Source organism: Hoplias malabaricus, chromosome 6 (assembly GCF_029633855.1).
Source record: "Hoplias malabaricus isolate fHopMal1 chromosome 6, fHopMal1.hap1, whole genome shotgun sequence".
Classification (NCBI taxonomy): Eukaryota; Metazoa; Chordata; class Actinopteri; order Characiformes; family Erythrinidae; genus Hoplias; species Hoplias malabaricus.
In genome coordinates, this window is record NC_089805.1 from 44,919,523 (window position 1) to 44,940,402 (window position 20,880).

The window sequence follows — 20,880 nt, forward strand, 5'->3', positions numbered from 1 at the left end:
CTTCTCTTATACCCTGACTCTATTAGAAACCCCTCTGTTATACCCTGACTCTATTTGAAACCCCTCTGTTACACCCTGACTCTATTTGAAACCCCTCTGTTATACCCTGACTCTATTTGAAACCCCTCTCTTATACCCTGACTCTATTAGAAACCCCTCTGTTATACCCTGACTCTATTAAAAACCCCTCTGTTATACCCTGACTCTATTAGAAACCCCTCTGTTATACCCTGACTCTATTAGAAACCCCTCTCTTATACCCTGACTCTATTAGAAACCCCTCTGTTATACCCTGACTCTATTAGAAACCCCTCTCTTATACCCTGACTCTATTTGAAACCCCTCTCTTATACCCTGACTCTATTAGAAACCCTTCTCTTATACCCTGACTCTATTAGAAACCCCTCTGTTATACCCTGACTCTATTTGAAACCCCTCTGTTACACCCTGACTCTATTTGAAACCCCTCTGTTATACCCTGACTCTATTTGAAACCCCTCTGTTATACGCTGACTCTATTTGAAACCCGTTACACCCTGACTCTATTAGAAACCACTCTATTAGACACCCCTCTGTTATACCCTGACTCTATTAGAAACCCCTCTGTTATACCCTGACTATTAGAAACCCCTCTCTTATACCCTGACTCTATTAGAAACCCCTCTGATAACCTGACTCTATTGGACACCCCTCTCTTATACCCTGACTCTATTGGACACCCCTCTCTTATACCCTGACTCTATTGGACACCCCTCTCTTATACCCTGACTCTATTGGACACCCCTCTCTTATACCCTGACTCTTTTAGAAACCCCTCTGTTTACCCTGACTCTATTAGAAACCCCTCTGTTATACCCTGACTCTATTAGAAACCCCTCTGTTACCCTGACTCTATTAGAAACCCCTCTTTTATACCCTGACTCTATTAGAAACCCCTCTGTTATACCCTGACTCTATTGGACACCCCTCTGTTATACCCTGACTCTATTGGACACCCCTCTGTTATGCCCTGACTCTATTGGACACCCCTCTGTTATGCCCTGACTCTATTGGACACCCCTCTGTTATGCCCTGACTCTATTGGACACCCCTCTGTTATGCCCTGACTCTATTGGAAACCCCTCTGTTATGCCCTGACTCTATTGGAAACCCCTCTGTTATGCCCTGACTCTATTGGACACCCCTTTGTTATACCCTGACTCTATTGGACACCCCTCTGTTATACCCTGACTCTATTGGACACCCCTCTGTTATACCCTGACTCTATTGGACACCCCTCTGTTATACCCTGACTCTATTGGACACCCCTCTGTTATACCCTGACTCTATTAGAAACCCCTCTGTTATACCCTGACTCTATTAGAAACCCCTCTGTTACCCTGACTCTATTAGAAACCCCTCTGTTATACCCTGACTCTATTGGACACCCCTCTGTTATACCCTGACTCTATTGGACACCCCTCTGTTATGCCCTGACTCTATTGGAAACCCCTCTGTTATGCCCTGACTCTATTGGACACCCCTCTGTTATGCCCTGACTCTATTGGACACCCCTCTGTTATGCCCTGACTCTATTGGACACCCCTCTGTTATACCCTGACTCTATTGGACACCCCTCTGTTATACCCTGACTCTATTGGACACCCCTCTGTTATACCCTGACTCTATTGGACACCCCTCTGTTATACCCTGACTCTATTGGACACCCCTCTGTTATACCCTGACTCTATTAGAAATCCCTCTCGTGTACTTGTAGCTGACCAGTTTTTCCAGTTTAATGAATCTGATGCATGTCCTGCTGAGACACATTGATGCAGGTTGGGTTAGAGCTGCTGCTGGTCAGTGTACTCTACTGATGTCGCTGTGAAAATCTCTATCTTCCAGAACCGAAATCCATTATCGGAAACCAGAACTTCACCTGGAACGCCGCCACCGCCACCACACACACACAGAGAGAGAGAGAGACAACATTCTGAAACATTGTTAATTGTATCAAGGTTTCAATTAATGTTTTAGTGTCTGCTGAGTTATTCAGCATCTACTATGAGTTATTCAGTTTGTACTATGAGTTATTCAGCATCTGTGAGTTATTCAGTTTGTACTATGAGTTATTCAGCATCTGTGAGTTATTCAGTTTGTACTATGAGTTATTCAGCATCTGTGAGTTATTCAGTTTGTACTATGAGTTATTCAGCATCTGTGAGTTATTCAGCTTGTACTATGAGTTATTCAGCATCTGTGAGTTATTCAGCGCCTACTACGAGTTATTCAGTTTGTACTATGAGATATTCAGTTTGTACAACCGTGTTTCCCCTAAAGTAAGACAGTGTCTTACATTCTTTTTACCCCCGAAAGTCCCACTATGTCTTACTTTCGGAGTATGTCTTATATTGGTAAAAAATGTCGATTTTTGTTTTAACCATAAAATTAACATTTATTAACAACCTGAACAGTATGGTATTCACCATAAAACAGTTTTATAAAAGCAAGTGCCAAGAATGTCTTGTTACAACCGTATCATGACGGTATTTCCATGTATAACATGTAAAACAATGAAAAACGGTAAGAACGAACAGTTTGAATATGTTATACTGGAAGATAAAACAGATTTATTCCATGACAACCATGGCCATGCCAATCAGAGCGGCCACCAGCGGCTGCACATGAGGGCACTGAGGCTGCGTGTTGGACCACGGACAACATTACTGCTGCTCCCGCGGCCTCCACATCCCTCCGCTCATTCCGCTCCAGATCCGTCCGCATCCCGCAGTTAATGCAGCAAAAGGTACCGGTACTATGGCTTATATTTTTCCAACGTACAGTTTACTATGTCTTACTTTCGGGGTACGTCTTACATTAGCCGACCCCCCTAAAACCCACACTGCGTCTTACAATCGGGGGTGTCTTACTATCGGGGAAACACGGTATGAGATATTCAGCATCTACTACGAGTTATTCAGTTTGTACTATGAGATATTCAGTTTGTACTATGAGATATTCAGCATCTACTACGAGTTATTCAGTTTGTACTATGAGATATTCAGCACCTACTACGAGTTATTCAGCGTCTACTACGAGTTATTCAGTTTGTACTATGAGATATTCAGCGTCTACTATGAGTTATTCAGCGTCTACTATGAGTTATTCAGCATCTACTACGAGTTATTTAGTGTGTACTGAGTTATTCAGTTTGTACTATGAGATATTCAGCATCTACTACGAGTTATTTAGTGTGTACTATGAGTTATTCAGCGTCTACTACGAGTTACTCAGTTTGTACTATGAGTTATTCAGCGTCTACTACGAGTTATTCAGTTTGTACTATGAGATATTCAGCGTCTACTAGGAGATATTCAGCGTCTACTATGAGATATTCAGTTTGTACTATGAGATATTCAGCATCTACTACGAGTTATTTAGTGTGTACTGAGTTATTCAGTTTGTACTATGAGATATTCAGCATCTACTACGAGTTATTTAGTGTGTACTATGAGTTATTCAGCGTCTACTACGAGTTACTCAGTTTGTACTATGAGATATTCAGCGTCTACTATGAGTTATTCAGCGTCTACTACGAGTTATTCAGTTTGTACTATGAGATATTCAGCGTCTACTACGAGTTATTCAGTTTGTACTATGAGATATTCAGCGTCTACTACGAGTTATTCAGTTTGTACTATGAGATATTCAGCGTCTACTACGAGTTATTCAGCGTCTACTACAAGTTATTCAGTTTGTACTATGAGATATTCAGCATCTACTATGAGTTATTCAGTTTGTACTATGAGTTATTCAGCGTCTACTATGAGCTATTCAGCGTCTACTATGAGCTATTCAGCTTCTACTATGAGCTATTCAGCTTCTACTACGAGTTATTCAGTTTGTACTATCAGATATTCAGCGTCTACTACGAGCTATTCAGCGTCTACTACGAGCTATTCAGCGTCTACTACGAGTTATTCAGTTTGTACTATGAGATATTCAGCGTCTACTATGTTATTCAGCGTCTACTATGAGCTATTCAGCGTCTAATACGAGTTATTCAGTTTGTACTATGAGATATTCAGCATCTACTACGAGTTATTCAGTTTGTACTACGAGATATTCAGCATCTACTACGAGTTATTCAGCGTCTACTACGAGTTTTTCAGTTTGTACTATGAGATATTCGGCATCTACGAGTTATTCAGCGTCTACTACGAGTTATTCAGTTTGTACTATGAGATTCAGCATCTACTACAAGTTATTCATCGTCTACTATGAGTTATTCAGTTTGTACTATGAGATATTCAGCATCTACTACGAGTTATTCAGCATCTACTATGAGTTATTCAGTTTGTACTATGAGATATTCAGCATCTACTACGAGTTATTCATCGTCTACTACGAGTTATTCAGCATCTACTATGAGTTATTCAGTTTGTACTATGAGATATTCAGCATCTACTACGAATTATTCAGCATCTATGAGTTATTCAGTTTGTACTATGAGATATTCAGCATCTACTACGAGTTATTCAGTTTGTACTATGAGATATTCAGCACCTACTACGAGTTATTCAGCATCTACTATGAGTTATTCAGTTTGTACTATGAGATATTCAGCATCTACTACGAGTTATTCAGCATCTACTATGAGTTATTCAGTTTGTACTATGAGATATTCAGCATCTACTACGAGTTATTCATCGTCTACTACGAGTTATTCAGTTTGTACTATGAGATATTCAGCACCTACTACGAGTTATTCAGTTTGTACTATGAGATATTCAGCATCTACTACGAGTTATTCATCGTCTACTACGAGTTATTCAGCATCTACTACGAGTTATTCAGTTTGTACTATGAGATATTCAGCGTCTACTATGAGTTATTCAGCGTCTACTATGAGTTATTCAGCGTCTACTACGAGCTATTCAGCGTCTACTACGAGCTATTCAGCGTCTACTACGAGCTATTCAGTTTGTACTATGAGATATTCAGCGTCTACTACGAGTTATTCAGCGTCTACTACGAGTTATTCAGTTTGTACTATGAGATATTCAGCGTCTACTATGAGTTATTCAGCGTCTACTACGAGCTATTCAGCGTCTACTACGAGCTATTCAGTTTGTACTATGAGATATTCAGCGTCTACTACGAGTTATTCAGTTTGTACTATGAGATATTCAGCATCTACTACGAGTTATTCAGCATCTACTACGAGTTATTCAGTTTGTACTATGAGATATTCAGCACCTACTACGAGTTATTCAGCATCTACTATGAGTTATTCAGCATCTACTACGAGTTATTCAGCATCTACTACGAGTTATTCAGTTTGTACTATGAGATATTCAGCACCTACTTTGAGTTATTCATCGTCTACTATGAGTTATTCAGCATCTACTACGAGTTATTCAGTTTGTACTATGAGATATTCAGCACCTACTACGAGTTATTCAGCATCTACTACGAGTTATTCAGTTTGTACTATGAGATATTCAGCACCTACTACGAGTTATTCAGCGTCTACTACGAGTTATTCAGCGTCTACTACGAGTTATTCAGTTTGTACTATGAGATATTCAGCATCTACTATGAGTTATTCAGCACCTACTATGAGTTATTCAGTTTGTACTATGAGATATTCAGCACCTACTTTGAGTTATTCATCGTCTACTACGAGTTATTCAGCATCTACTACGAGTTATTCAGTTTGTACTATGAGATATTCAGCACCTACTACGAGTTATTCAGCATCAATTACGAGTTATTCAGCGTCTATTACGAGTTATTCAGTTTGTACTATGAGATATTCAGCATCTACTACGAGTCATTCATCGTCTACTACGAGTTATTCAGCATCTACTACGAGTTATTCAGTTTGTACTATGAGATATTCAGCACCTACTACGAGTTATTCAGCATCTACTATGAGTTATTCAGTTTGTACTATGAGATATTCAGCGTCTACTACGAGCTATTCAGCGTCTACTACGAGCTATTCAGCTTGTTCTTTGAGATATTCAGCATCTACTACGAGTTATTCAGCGTCTACTACGAGTTATTCAGTTTGTACTATGAGATATTCAGCGTCTACTACGAGCTATTCAGCGTCTACTACGAGCTATTCAGCTTGTTCTTTGAGATATTCAGCATCTACTACGAGTTATTCAGCATCTACTACGAGTTATTCAGTTTGTACTATGAGATATTCAGCATCTACTACGAGTTATTCAGTTTGTACTATGAGATATTCAGCACCTACTACGAGTTATTCAGCATCTACTATGAGTTATTCAGTTTGTACTATGAGATATTCAGCATCTACTACGAGTTATTCATCGTCTACTATGAGTTATTCAGTTTGTACTATGAGATATTCAGCATCTACTACGAGTTATTCATCGTCTACTACGAGTTATTCAGCATCTACTACGAGTTATTCAGTTTGTACTATGAGATATTCAGCACCTACTACGAGTTATTCAGCATCTACTACGAGTTATTCAGTTTGTACTATGAGATATTCAGCATCTACTACGAGTTATTCATCGTCTACTACGAGTTATTCAGTTTGTACTATGAGATATTCAGCATCTACTATGAGTTATTCAGTTTGTACTATGAGATATTCAGCGTCTACTACGAGCTATTCAGCTTGTTCTTTGAGATATTCAGCATCTACTACGAGTTATTCAGCGTCTACTATGAGTTACTCAGTATGTACTATGCATTATTTGGTACCGAGTCTCACATCTTTCCTCAGGCTCTGGAAGCAGGCACGGTCCAAGTCCAGTTGGTTCTGTTGGAGCCGTTTCTGGAGTATTTTTTGGTGCAGGTGTTTGACCCTCAGGTCTGCTCTCTGGGTGAAGAACTGCTCAAAGGTCAGGAGTTTGACCTGCTGCAGTTTAGAGGTCATCAGGCCGAGGGTCAGCAGAACCCCCACAACCGCGGAGAGAGGGAGGATGGTTTCTGAGAGGAGGAGCGAGGGCTTGGGCAAACACTTGCTCTCAAACACACTCACACTGTAGGAGAAATATCTCTTTGTGTTCAGCGCATCCATCTTGTGGAACAGGATGCTCTTCTCTCCCTACACACAGAGAAGAGTGTCTTAATGAGAGAGATAGATCTGCACACACACAGTGGACATACTCTATAGAAATAAATGTCACACAATGCTCTGGAGCTGCTGCACATGAGCCTAAGGCCACCCTGCCCAGCTCTGGTCTGTGGAGCATTGGGCCTGTTCTCTGGCGTGATGGAGTTCCATTAAACAGTCTTCCCAGAGGAGTAGAACTGTAATGACCTCAGAAGAAATATCGAATGGGGTATTGAATGTCCAGTAGCCATGTTGTGTTTATAGAACCATTTGCATACCACAGGTTCTCTGTCAGGCTGAACAACCACAACACAAAACTGTTTTTAGCAGTTTAGCAACCACCTGAAATATCATAGTAACTGCTATCATATGCTCCTGCAATACCATAGCAACAGCCATAAAACACTTTAACATACTATAACCATAGACAATGCAACTAACTGGCATCTTAGCAACCCCCCACAGTACCTTGGCAGCCAACATGGCACCCAAAAGGGATAAAACATCGTACACCTAGAAACACATTAGCAACACCCCCTCTTAACAGCAAACATTCAGCAATCCCCTGCGACACCTTAGCAGCTACCTGAAATACATTAGCAACTACCCTAGCAACCACCTGAAATGCGGTAGTAATGACTCTAGGGACCACCAGTGACACCTTATCAACCACCTAAATAACAATAGCAACTACATTAGAAACCACCTGATATACAAGATCAATGACCCCACACTCTCAGAAAAAAAGATACCAAATTGTACCTTTCAGGGTACAAACACTTGTCACTGGGGTGGTACCCTCAAGTGGACATCTTCTGTACCTTGAGTAAAGGAACTTAATTGTACCATATAATTTTGTACCTTTTAAGAGGCAAAAATGTACTTTAAAGAACAAACATGTACCCTACAGTAATGGTACAAAAATGTACCCCCAAGAAAAGTTACAAATTTGACTCGTTAGGGTACAACTCCAGTGACAAAGCCATTTTGTTCCTTTAGGGGTCAAAACTGTACTTTCACATTACACCATTTTCTTTTAGGCATTAAAATTACAGAAGATAAACTTGCAATTTTTATTGATTCAACAATACGTTTTAATAACTTATTCCATACTTATCTATTGTTTTTGTTTCATTACAGAATACAATATTAATAATAATTTTTTAAAAATCACACATTATTGGCAATATGGCCAAGAGAATCATTTCATTTGTATGCAGTAAAGACAAAAAACTAATAAAACCAACTACACAAACATTGTATTGGTTTTAATAAATCAGATAAAACCAGTCACTGCAGTAAAAGTTTCCATTAAACAGGAGCTATGGTAAATATATTTGTTGAAACGCCAATATAACACTTTGTTTTAAATTAACACTAAAATAGCAGTTCTAATAGGCCCTTTAGTGAAGCAAATGGTTCTATATAGAACCCTGAACATTTGAAGAACCTTTAGCATGATTCAAGGTTTCTTTGCATCATGAGAGGGTTCTTCAGATAGATGGAGAATGTGTGATAGATAGAAAGAACACTTGAATCACACTAAATGTTCTTCAATGTTCAGGGTTCTATAAAATAAGCATTTTCTTTACTAAAGAAACATAGGACCATCATTTTTATTCATATATCATTCATTAAAGTGTCCTTTAAACATAGCTCAGAAACAGTAAAATATTGCAACACAACACAGCAAACTCTAACATTGTTTTATCAGTTCACAAGGTTTGAACATTTTTTTTTTCAGCAGGAGTATCTAGGGTTCACATATAATCTGTCCTCAACAATGTATGTATCAAGTGCCTGGTAGTCAACCTCATCACCTGGGGAAAGGACAGTCCAGTCAGCATCACATTTCACCCAGTATGAATAATAGTGATAACAGAAGGAAACTGGAATTAACAACTTTCCACACAATGCCCAGTCTGTGTCAATGTTAACAATATACTTAATTTGAAAAAACAACGGAATTTCTTCTGAGTGCATATGGCCAACAGCAAACACATCTTTTACACAGTACTTTACATTGTTAATCACAACTTCTGTTACACGCTGGAGTGTTATATCTTCAAAATTCACATCACTATACTTCTCACACATACTGAGGGACTCCTGTAGAGCTGAAGGCAGAGCTCTAAACGGTATGCTCACACTATTTCCAGTAACTTTCTCATACTCTCCTAACATATTAACAGAAAAAAACTCCCAGCACTGCTTATACTGATGACAATTACTTAAAGTGGAGGAAATGTTGACAAAATTCCTACAATTACTAGCTACTTGTTTAAAATACTGATGCTTGCCTTCAAATCTCATACACCACAAGGATCGCAAGGGCCCATATGACAACATCAGGCGAGAGTAATGAATCAAATAATGACATTTTGGCGTTATAACATTACCAAACTGTTCTTTCATGCCTAACAAAAACTCAGAAACTAACTGGTCAAGAAATAGAAGACATTCTTTTTTAACAGATGGGGCCATGACAATGTCAGCAATCTCACGACATAACAAATAGATGCGCCAATAGCTACTATCTTCAGGGATCCTGTGTGCTACTAAGAAAGGAATCAAACGGAATAAACACCATTTCTGTGAAGCAGATCCTACAAAACCAGAACCCTGAAGCAGTTTTTCTGAGAGAGGTACAGGTTTGTTGGTTCTATCATTTTGTTCAAACGACATTTTCATCAGCTCTTCATTAAATTCTTTGATAGTTATGTGCTTTTCCTCGTTAGCTTTACTTAAAACAAGCCATAACACCAATGGTATTATACCTTCTAAAAAATCATGCATAACATCTGGTGGTAGTGATCTTGTAACATCAAAGTAGTCCAACTGGTCAAAAGGACAGGCACCTTGAACTCCATATGTTGCTTTGTCTTCTGGATTTTGTTCTATGCACTCTAAATGGTATCTGTGGACATCAGTGTTTCTCAGAACAAATTCAGATTCATTGAATTTACATTTAATGTCAGAATGAGTAGCCATACAGTACCGACATATTCTTCCCACATTAAAGGACATGCTAAACCCACCTATCATGTGTGACGAAAGGTTATCAGCAGATATAACAGCCACTGCTGCATGAACAGCTTTATCCACCCCATTAACACTTACACTAAACCCTTCAATTGCAAGCTTTTTAAGATCATTTAATAACGGTTTTAAAATATCTTCTAACCCAAACTGTTTAACATGGCAATAGCGAACAAGTAAAGCTAAATGAATATGTTTAACCTGTGAGCAATACTTTGGACCCATATTCCCAACAGTATAATAAATTGCACAAAGTTTGTGCTTATTGCGCTTGGAGCCTAGTGGATTACACACTTCAAATTCATCTTCATAAAAATGTAACCTAAGAGCTTGGGGGTGGTCTGCAAAGAATTTGTGTTCCCTAAAATAAATGCCATCCCGATAATCTGTCAGAACATATTCATCCTTTTTACTTTTTAGCTCAGTTTGCAGACAGTCCCAAACATCTTCATGAGAGCAGTATTTACTCAGCACATCACAAATAGGAACATAGGAATAACTTCCAACCTTATGACCACTTGAGTCTCTTAGCATGTACTCTACAGGTTCAGTCATCTCAAATTATGATTTACAATACTCTTTAAACATATATGGTGACCTAATATGTTTCGAAGCCTCTGAAAAAAAGTCAGGGGACTGTAGAACTTCCTGGAATTCAGAACATGCTGCAATATTAAAGCCATTTTTCTCAAGGTGATATGTGAGAAATGCATCATAGTTCTCCTTAAAAAAAGTAAACAAAAAATTAACATCCTCAAGTAATTCCTGCTGCACGGACTGTGGAAAATGATTCTTCTCTCTGCATTTCAAAATGAATGAAATAAGGTTCTCTCTAAACTGCAACAACAGTTCATTCATATTTGGAGCTGGAGAAGGACTTGCAACACCTTTAGATCTTTCCTCCTCATTAACTGGAACCTGTGACTCATCTTCAGTATCTAATGGTAATACTGTGTGCTTATGGTTGCGGTACACATGTCGTCTAAAAGACTCATACTTTGAAAATATTCTTGGACAGTCATTAATGCCACAGGTTATTGTAAAATTTGCTTCATGCGCATGAATAAGACCAATATGCTGAATTAATTTAACAAGCGTAAACACTCTCCGAGAGCATTTGGGACAGCAAAACGGACGAGGAATGGTTGGCAGGGATTACTATAAAAGGTTGATTAGTCTAGTCACTGTTGTAGGCAGAGGCTTGTCCCCATTCTCAGATATTTTCAGGACATACTTCTGAATGAACACCAGAGTATTCTTCAAATGAGGCGGGTATGCCATGTTGAACACATAATAAGCACAAAATGCTGAAAGAGCGCCTTCATCCACACCGCTAGCTCGGCAGACCTCCAAACCATCAACTTTGACCACTGCAGTGACTCTTCTAGTGAAGACAGATGTCCACTCAGTGACGTCTGGTACCTGAACTGTTGGATATGGTGATGATGGCTCACCCTAAAAGAGTACAAACACTGTAATTGTTTTTCAGTCAAAATTATACATAAAAAATAACTGTGCAATCTATTTTTCACAATACCAACTATATGTTTGGTCAACAAATGCTCCTAGGAGGCTTTTACACCTTCCCAAAACATGGAACAACAGACAAAGCTATGAAATTATGAGAGATTATTAATATTATATTCTTTTAACTTCTTTATAAAAAGTAAAGAGGAAGGGGGAACATAAATGTGTTTTAATAATTACAAAATTATAAAAGTTAATTTTGGTTTTGTAAACTTTTAAGCATGGAGATCACAATCTGTATTTGACTTAGGAACATGCATTGCCTGAAGAAAAACTTAGTGATTGCACAGATTAAGCTATTTTTTTTACTGATATAGAATGATAGATCAGACAAAACTGGAGGTAAATAAAAAATCTTTGACACAAAGCTTGGAAATTCTAACAATTTGACATTCATATCAACCACCAGTAAAACAGTGTAAAAACATTACCTGAATTTACAAAGCATAACATCATATACAATGTCATAAAAGAAAAGAAACCACCTCACCTCTCCAAGCATGATGTAACTGTCAAGTTTCTCCCTAAACAAGGCCGGCAACATCAGAAGGGCAGCTCGGAAATCAATCCCTAAAAAAGTGCATCAATTAAAACAAATGATAAGAAAAGTAAATAAATTAGGTATCTTAAAAAAAAATTGAGATAAAAACTACATTTAAAGAGCCCTTACCCGGAAGATCCTCAGTGAGTGCATCTTCTCTTGCTTCTTTGTGCAGTTTTGCTAAGGGTGATTTTCCTTGAGCCAGTCTAAGCACACTGGACATAATATGGTCAAAGCCAACTTGAAAACGGCAGCACACATTCATTGCTTTATGAAGGCGACCCATTTCCTGATGCAACTATAATTAGACAAACAAAAAAACTAAATCAGAAGTTAATCATATATTTTAATATACATTTTCAAAGTGCTTTATGAGCAACTAAACATTTAGATAAACATTAAATAAGTTTACACTGACTCCATGTGGACTTCTAAGAAATGGGTATTTGTTGACGGCATCCTTCACAGTCATCCCACCAGCAATCTCATTCCTTCTCCAGACAAATGTCCTTCTCATTCGCTCTTCTACAATGTGAGCATCTGGCTGTGTCCTTCTGTATTGGTCCTGCAGGACTTTCACATGTCTGTCTATTGAGGTTTCATCCTCCCCAATAGCATTAATATCCTGGTATACACAGAGAGAAATAAGTGAACTGACAACAAAAATGCAATGTCACTGACCTATTTTCTAAGCCCTTTCAGTTTCATATTTTCATCTCTTGCATAGTTCAACAACTGGTTCATCTGAGTCTGAGTTGAAACTTGAGTCACTAGGGAGCAAGCCTGAGAGGAGCCTTGAGTCTTTAGTAGGTAACCAGCCATAAAATACCCTTAAGTCTGTATCCCTGCATGAAGTAAAAGCAGCGTTTTAAACGAAACAGAACACACCAACTTGTAATGGTTGGTTAGTTGGTAGTTTATCAAGGTCATAAGCCAGTTGCACATCAAAATAGCTAACCCAATTAAACCGTACATAAATTGCAAAAGAAGTGTGATCCATAAAATACTAAAACTAAAGCTAGATCTGACAACCTGAAGATGTTTTTCATTTTGTCATCAAGCACTTATTACTGCTTGTAGTATTTCATTTTTTGACAATCATCCAAGTCATTTATAGACAAGTTGTAAATTAGTCCACACAAAGCCCATATCCAAGACACTGACTTTACTTGTCTCCACCTTTCGCTACAATTAATTGTCTCTGTTCAAGAAATTAGAGAACATGCGTCTCTCACCAAGGGCCTCTCAGTTCGTTTGCAATTGCTTGCTTCAGGTTGGTGGGGTTTCTTTGAATGGCTAAACCTCTGTTTAATTATTTTAACTTCTTCATCATCTACCAGTGGAACCCGCTCAAATTTGAACTTCCGTTTCAGAGACATGTGCCACGTGTGCTGTAAGAAAAGAAAAATGTGCTTCCAAACTGAATTACTCAAAAACAAGTATAAAAAAAAATACAAGTACAAGATTAAATCCACTATTAGACTCACATATCCATTCCCCTTTGTCCTTCAGAAAAGGGTACTTCAAAATCAGAGCTTTACATACTTGCACATACTCATTTGTAGATGGATACCTGTGAAGCATAATTTAAAACTATTCAAGTTTATAAACTGTAGTGAACTAATAACAATAAGACCTTAGACTACTTAGTGTATGCTAAAATACCTACATGCTGTATTGAGCCATGCTCTCATACAGAGTTCTTATAATTTTGTGGCGATCCGAAGACACAATATTCCAAGCCTCTTTTTTGTCCAGTTTTGTCTGAAGAAATCTAGGGAATTTTGGAACAACAAAAATGGCAGGAAAAGTGGCTGATGGCCTGTAATAAACAAGAAAATAACAGATAAATCACACTCTGTACATGGAAACACACAATAGGTATGTCAGTCTTTAAAAACAAATCCCAACTGCAAGCTGTGATATGTGAAATTTGTGTATTCATTTTTTTTTTTTTTAAGTAACACTACTTTGTTGTTTCCACATTTTGCTGATAGATGTATTTTTACCATTTTTCCCACCCCATCAACCAATATTTGTGGTTCATAAATACAAATAAATTTACAAACACATGCCTTGGTCCAACTGAGGACTGCAAATGACTCTCTAATGACACTGGTTCAATGGTTAAAGTCACTATTTCCTTTGACTCTTTTACAAAACGGTGAAATTTGGCTTGTTTTTTGAAAGAGCCCTCGAAGAGATATGAAATCATCGACTCCGTGAGACCACAGTCAACTGCTTCTCCATCTACGTCATTGTCTATCATGGGGAAAGAAAAAAAAAATGAAACAAACAGAAATCCTCAAACGTTTAAACATAAACGATATTTATGACACCATGGGTAAACAACACAAACAGACGGATCAAAATGATATTTCTGGGTATCTAACATCTATAGAACTAAAATCAAAATTTGACTGACACATAGCATTTAGGCTAAAATGCAGCTTAAGCAAGCTACAGAACAAAGCCTATTGTGCAATTTATTAAGTGAGTAAATAATTAATATAATCATAGTTCTATGTAAATTAGCCCTTGGTTAGCCACAATCGTATATTTAAGTTAGCTATCCTATTTGCTATTGACAGACCTATGGCAAGCCAACTTAGCCTAAAATGACACCTGCGATACAAGTCCTAACTCCATTTTTACTAGTAAGAACTCTAGTTTAAGATCCCTCTAATGTAGTTTACTAGTAACAACTCCCATTTCAGATATCAATTACAACATTTTTTACTAGTAAGAATACCGACCTATGTATCCATAATTAAATTCTGACTAGTCACCTTAACAGGAGGACATATCTTTAATGTAATTCTGTCTAGTCATAATTCTCCATTCACTTACATTGAATTTCACCCTCTCATATCCGTAATTACATTCTTACTAGTAAAAACTCCAATTAGAGATATCTGCAATTATCTTTTTACTAGTACGTTTTTAAAAAAAATAAAAGCGAGACAAATGCTCAGTTCAATATTAGGTATGTGCTTTAATAGGCTGTATTTGAAAAGGCGCAGCGCTGGGGGCAGGTGCTTACAGCAGCTCTCGGCGTTTGTTTCAGGAAAGCGCAGTGTTAAACTGTATTTTTTAACAACTTTACTGATGTGAGGAACGGCCATGATGTTTTTCTTCCATTTCGTCTTTCCGTGTCCGGAATTCTCGCTGTTTCTCTCTTTATGCTTCTCGTTTTATATTTCTTGGGGTTGGTCTCGGCTTGTTTTATCGCGTTTCCGCTTTGCACGTTTTGTAATAAAGCCAAATTGCTCGCGTCTATCTCTAGCCACTGCTCACGTCCAGTAAGCAGCTGAAACTAGGCTTTCATTACATTGATTTCACAAAAGACTGGGAGATGGAATTCCCTCTGTCGGTTGAACACCGCGGTGGAACCCAGTCCTTCTCCCTTTCGCCACCTTCCCTTGCAGACGGCGTATGTGTAGCCCGTTACATATTGTAAAAGAAAAACATTTTAATAGAAACTCAAGAAACATCTTGAGTAGACGTCATTGACTCGTGAGAACTTTTCAGTTATCAATTCCTTAATTACAATAACATTTCTAGGTCTTGCTGCTTCTTGTACCTCAGTTTACTGGTCTAAATAAATGTAGCTCCCCCTCCCCCGCCCCTGAACGCTCTCCCCTCAGTAACGTTTGTTGCCGCCAAAAATATTTCAAAGCTCAGTTAAACACTGAAAACAGCAAAGTTATTTTTAAAGATAATTTTAAAGTACAAAGCTTTATTTTTGATAAAACTGACCGTTATTTAATCTTATATCAACTGAAATGTTGTGTGCTAACATAGAACGGGAACGGTATCTGTTACCACTAAGCTAACTTGCTATCGCTATCTATCGCTACCTTAGCTAGTGATAGCATGGCTCCACTTTGGGTGGATAACGTAAGAGAACCAACCAAAGACCGCGTGGCAAAAACCAAACAAGCCACCGACATTTTTACCGCTAAGTTTCGCTCATTCGCCAATTAAATTAACTATTACTACCTTAATTCTCAAATTCTAGAACACTTTGAAGTAATATTAAAAATATAATATGGTTGCATTAGCACCATGAACATTGCACAAAATACACTCACCTTTGAATTTATTTGCCTCCTCTTCAGTAACATCGATGCCAAACTGAATTAGCTCCTTAATAAGATCTCCAGTTGTCAGCGTCCTGAGCTCCATTTCCAGAATATTCCAAAAAGTGATCTCAGTGCTATATGGCGAATCACTATTACATTTCATATCCCTCCGCAAAGCGGGAGTGAATAGGTTAGAATGTCTATCCGCCAAAACTGCTGATTTTTATATAGGTCCATTCTGTTATTGGTGTCAATGATTAGCTAATAGATTTTTGTTTAGAATATTTTTAAAAATGAGATTTTTCTATTTCACCATATGTTAATTTATTTATTAATAACTAATTCAAATGATGTGAATTAAGTGCCCATATAAAGGGAATATTCCTCACACCTTAAAGATGAATGTAGTATAGAAACATAATCTAAGTAAGCATCTCTACTGTTCACATACTCCGTAAATGAAAAATTAAGCAGAAAAACAATCCTTGTTGAATTAAATTTTTTTGTGATGTTCTGAATGCCAACACACACACACGTGTATATATATATATATGTATTCACATTTATCTCTGAATGTATATTGAATGTAATGTAAAAGCACATAAATAATAACAAACTTCATTAAATAAATAAAATATATTAAATAATATAATATTGGAGTGCTATTCAAAGTTTTATGTATATGAATATTTTAAAATATGTATTGCAGTTATTTGTTTAAAGATGAATATTTGCAATAGAAAGGTACAATTATGCACTAGCACTTGAAATTTTTATAAATGTACCTTTCTTATTTTTCAAAAGTACACAATTAGACCTTAAAGACCATCATTGTACTTGGGAGGGTACAGTTACATTGTTTGTACCTTAAGGAACAAAAAGGGACCTGAACAGTACCTTTTTTTCTGAGAGTGCAGCTACCACATGGAATACCATAGCAACCACCATATCAACCACTTTTCAAAAGCCTTGTATCCTAGTGACCATGTAGTAACTGCACAGCCATCCCACATTTTCTTCAGGAAATGACTTGGTTTAAGACTAAATCCGTGTTGTACTCACAACGACTTTCATTATCAGAGGAACGCTGAAAGGCTCCAGTGCCATCAGCTGCTCGTTGATGACCACTATAATGTAGTAGAGGAGCCAGTCCAGGCCGATGAGCTGGAGCCAGCACGTGATGTAGGAGCCGACAGGGAAGAAGAACCACAGCATGGGACCAGCTTCCTGCAACCTGGGCTTAATTAGAATAACAACAGTGAGAGTTTTAACTGAGACATTAGGGTAGTGTTTCCTTACACCAATGTTATGTCACTTTTCCACTGTATGGTACCTACTCGACTTGGCACTACTTTTATTTTAGTTATTTTTCTTTTCCACCAGGTAAATCTGGTCCTGGTTCTGGAAGCGGGTTCTTGTTTAGTGGCTGTTCTCTCGTGGTTCAGAGCGAGTCGAGTAGGGACTAAACCGTGGCGTGTAAACCTTGCAGAGCGCTGATCGTCCAGAGAGAGTCGTCACTCTACGCCACGCAACGCAGACGACCAGCACCAACTCTCCATCTGTAAAATCTCCAGCTGCAGCAGAGATCACGTTTGTTTTTATCCGACTCACAACGGCAGCTCGTAAAATGACGCCGTGGTCTTTTGAAGAGGTTCAAACGCTCCTTGGATCGGTGGCCGACGAAAGAATCCAGCGAGAGCTGGACGCTGCAACAAGGAAGGAACAAACTCTACTGATCTGTCTGAACTGATGACGGAGCTGTGTTCAGTCCCAAACAACAACAACACGCCAATACACCATGAGTAAACACCGCTTGACGTTACCACCGCCGTTGCTGTGGTTTCCAAAGCCCACTGTTCGTGTTAGATACGGGGTATTGAGACGACACCAAAAACATCTCATGGGGGAGCTGTGGAAGTGGAAAATGAACCAGGGTCTAAACAGAGAGTAGAGCCGAGTAGAGCAGGGACCATGCAGTGGAAAAGCGTGCCTCCCAGTGTTGTGGGCTCTGTTGCTGCAGTAACGAGGATCTCACGCCTGACTCATGCTCTTCAGCTCAGAGGTAATGCTGTGTGGTGATACTTCTGTGAGTGTGTAACTGTCTCGTGGGCTTTTTGTGCCCTGACTGTGATTTGGAGACTGTAATAAAGTGTGACAGTTACCTTAACACTGGGGATGAAGATGTAGCGCCCGGACTCCTCCTCGGTCAGTGGAAGAACGTGAGGTTTCCCCGCAGCCTTCTGCCTCTCGTCGTACTCCAGGAACCTGCTGCTGATGAAGGCGTTCACGTACCTCTTGTCTTTGATGAACTTCCTGAAGAAGTGAGCCGTCAGCAGCAGCAGGATGAAGAGCCCTAACAGCGGAGCCATCTTCTTCCCAACGGACATCACCACCTCAAACACGGCCTCTGCCTTCTCGGCTCTATCCCTCAGATGCTCCTCAGCCTCCTCCAGCTTCCTCCTCACCTCCTCGGAGCTCACCCTGCTCCAGACGTCCACGGTGGCCTTGAAGAGGTTTAAGTCGGGGAAAAGATTCAGCTGGTCCTTCACCCACCTGATCATCTCCACATAGTTATCTACAGGGCTCGTGTCCAGCAGAACCTTCTTCATCCTCAGGTTACACACTGTCGCAAACACAAACACACAGTCAGGGTTTCTAATGAAGTGGAGTGAGGAGCCAAGAAATAAGCCTTAAATTTCTTTCCCCAGCCTTAACCACATATATCTTTCAGTATTAACAGTAATAACTTAGGCTCTCGGAGACTTTGCGCAGGTTCCTGTAGGTGTTCTTCACGCTGAGACACATGACGAGTCCTGAGCCGGTGCAGAGCAGGAGGGTACTGCTCTGCTTCATGGAGAAGGAGAGGAGGAAGATGATGATGAAGCAGCGCAACCAAGTGGAGAAGAAGAGAGCAAGAGAGAGAAGGAGAGAGAAACCGAGGGCTGAGAGGCTGTACACCATGGCACTGAGATTCAGGAACTTCAGAGTGAGAGAGAGGAGGCAGCCCAGAGCGGAACTGACGAGAAAACACAAGACAAAGAGGAGGAGAGACTCTCTCCATCCGTTCCTCCGTCTGGACGAATACACCCTCACAATAAAGGACCAGCCCTTCACCAGCTTCTGCTTCAGGTCTCCAGACATCCTACAGACACAATCAGAACCAGGGCTTTCATTGTAATAACACTGTAATATACATTTAATAACATAATACACCAAAATCTCTACAGACACAATCAGAACCGGGGCTTTCGTTGTAATAACACTGTAGTATACATTTAATAACATTATACACCAAAACATCTACAAACACAATCAGAACTAGGGCTTTCAGTATAATAACAATGTAATAACACCATATTATACAATTAATAACATACTACCCCAACCTTTGCTCCAAAACGCTTACAACCACAATCAGAACGATGACTTTCAATGTACTACCAACTGTAATAACACTGCAATATACAATTAATAACATACTACATCAGCTTCTGCTCAAACATCTACAGTCAGAACTGACTTTCAGTGTAATAACAATGTAAGAACATACAATATACAATTAATAACATATTCACTGTGACAACACTATTACTGTGACATACACTTAATAACAGTCTTAACTTACACACTTTCAACAGTCTTTCACAACACTGTAATAACACGGCAATAAACATGTAACATCCACCAAATTCTATTTCACTTTTAACTCACTTTTATGCCTTCACATGTTTTAACAGACAATTAGAACAATACAGCAATATTAGAACTGCAATATTGTAATAATATACATTTAATAAGTTATTTACTTGTTGCAAAATGCTACACATCAAAAATGACTAGCACTGTAATAACCCTGATGTACACTTACAGTCTATATACAAATCAACAGTCTAATAACAGTCTAATCTCACTATAATAACAATGCAGTATAAACTTAAACACATACACCCACTTCTGCCTTCACACACTCCACTGCACCACATCCTAAAGCCGTGGGGTGTAGTGCTCCTCCAGCCCGCGCTCGGCTGTGGACACGGCCACTTTAGGCTCATGTGCAGCTTTGCTGTAGAGATCACGCCCACTCTGTGTGTGTGTGTGTGTGTGAGAGACGGTCCTTACCTGTGTGCACGCTAAGGGTCCTTCAGTCCGTGTGTGTGTGTGTGCACTGTAGAGTGTGTTGATGATGACCTTCACTGAGACGGTTGTGGACCCGTTCTCTCACTTCTGCTTTCTGGTTCTATAACGGTGGCGAGTGGGACGTTATCAACACAGTGGGCAGACAGAAATATGCACAGCTGCTCACAGCTCCGCCTGATCTTCTCATCATCAACGATTCAACAGCACTGTCTTCTAAAGTAGCTGCTCAGTCATTGCCTGGTGGTTACAACGGCATCCCAGGTGTTTGCTAAGGTGCTACTAGCCAGTTCCATTGAAAATCAAATGTAGCTACTTAGGTGCTGCTATGTGGTTGTGTTGGTATTCCAGGTGGTTGCTATGTATCCAGAGTATTTGTTAATGTGTTGCTATGCTGTTACTAAGGCATTCCAGGTGGGTTTTTTTATGGTATCACATGAATTTGGTGGTACTCAAGGTAGAATCTATGG

The 20,880-nt window shown here is 39.1% G+C and overlaps 1 protein-coding gene and 1 long non-coding RNA gene across 2 annotated transcripts; one reads left to right on the forward strand and one right to left on the reverse strand.

Moving 5' to 3' along the window:
- The first annotated feature begins 4,219 nt into the window (after positions 1-4,219).
- LOC136700234 (DNA-directed RNA polymerase subunit beta'') lies at positions 4,220-6,696 on the forward strand. The gene is made up of 2 exons (XM_066675516.1): positions 4,220-6,557; positions 6,656-6,696. The coding sequence occupies exons 1-2, from the start codon at positions 4,220-4,222 to the stop codon at positions 6,694-6,696; spliced, it is 2,379 nt and encodes a 792-aa protein (XP_066531613.1).
- A 4,295-nt stretch (positions 6,697-10,991) lies between these two features.
- Positions 10,992-12,407, reverse strand: LOC136700436 (uncharacterized). The gene is made up of 3 exons (XR_010803749.1): positions 12,321-12,407; positions 12,141-12,220; positions 10,992-11,578 (listed from the first exon to the last, which is right to left on the reverse strand). It is a non-coding gene; the product is annotated as an uncharacterized lncRNA (long non-coding RNA).
- Between the last annotated feature and the right edge of the window lie 8,473 nt (positions 12,408-20,880).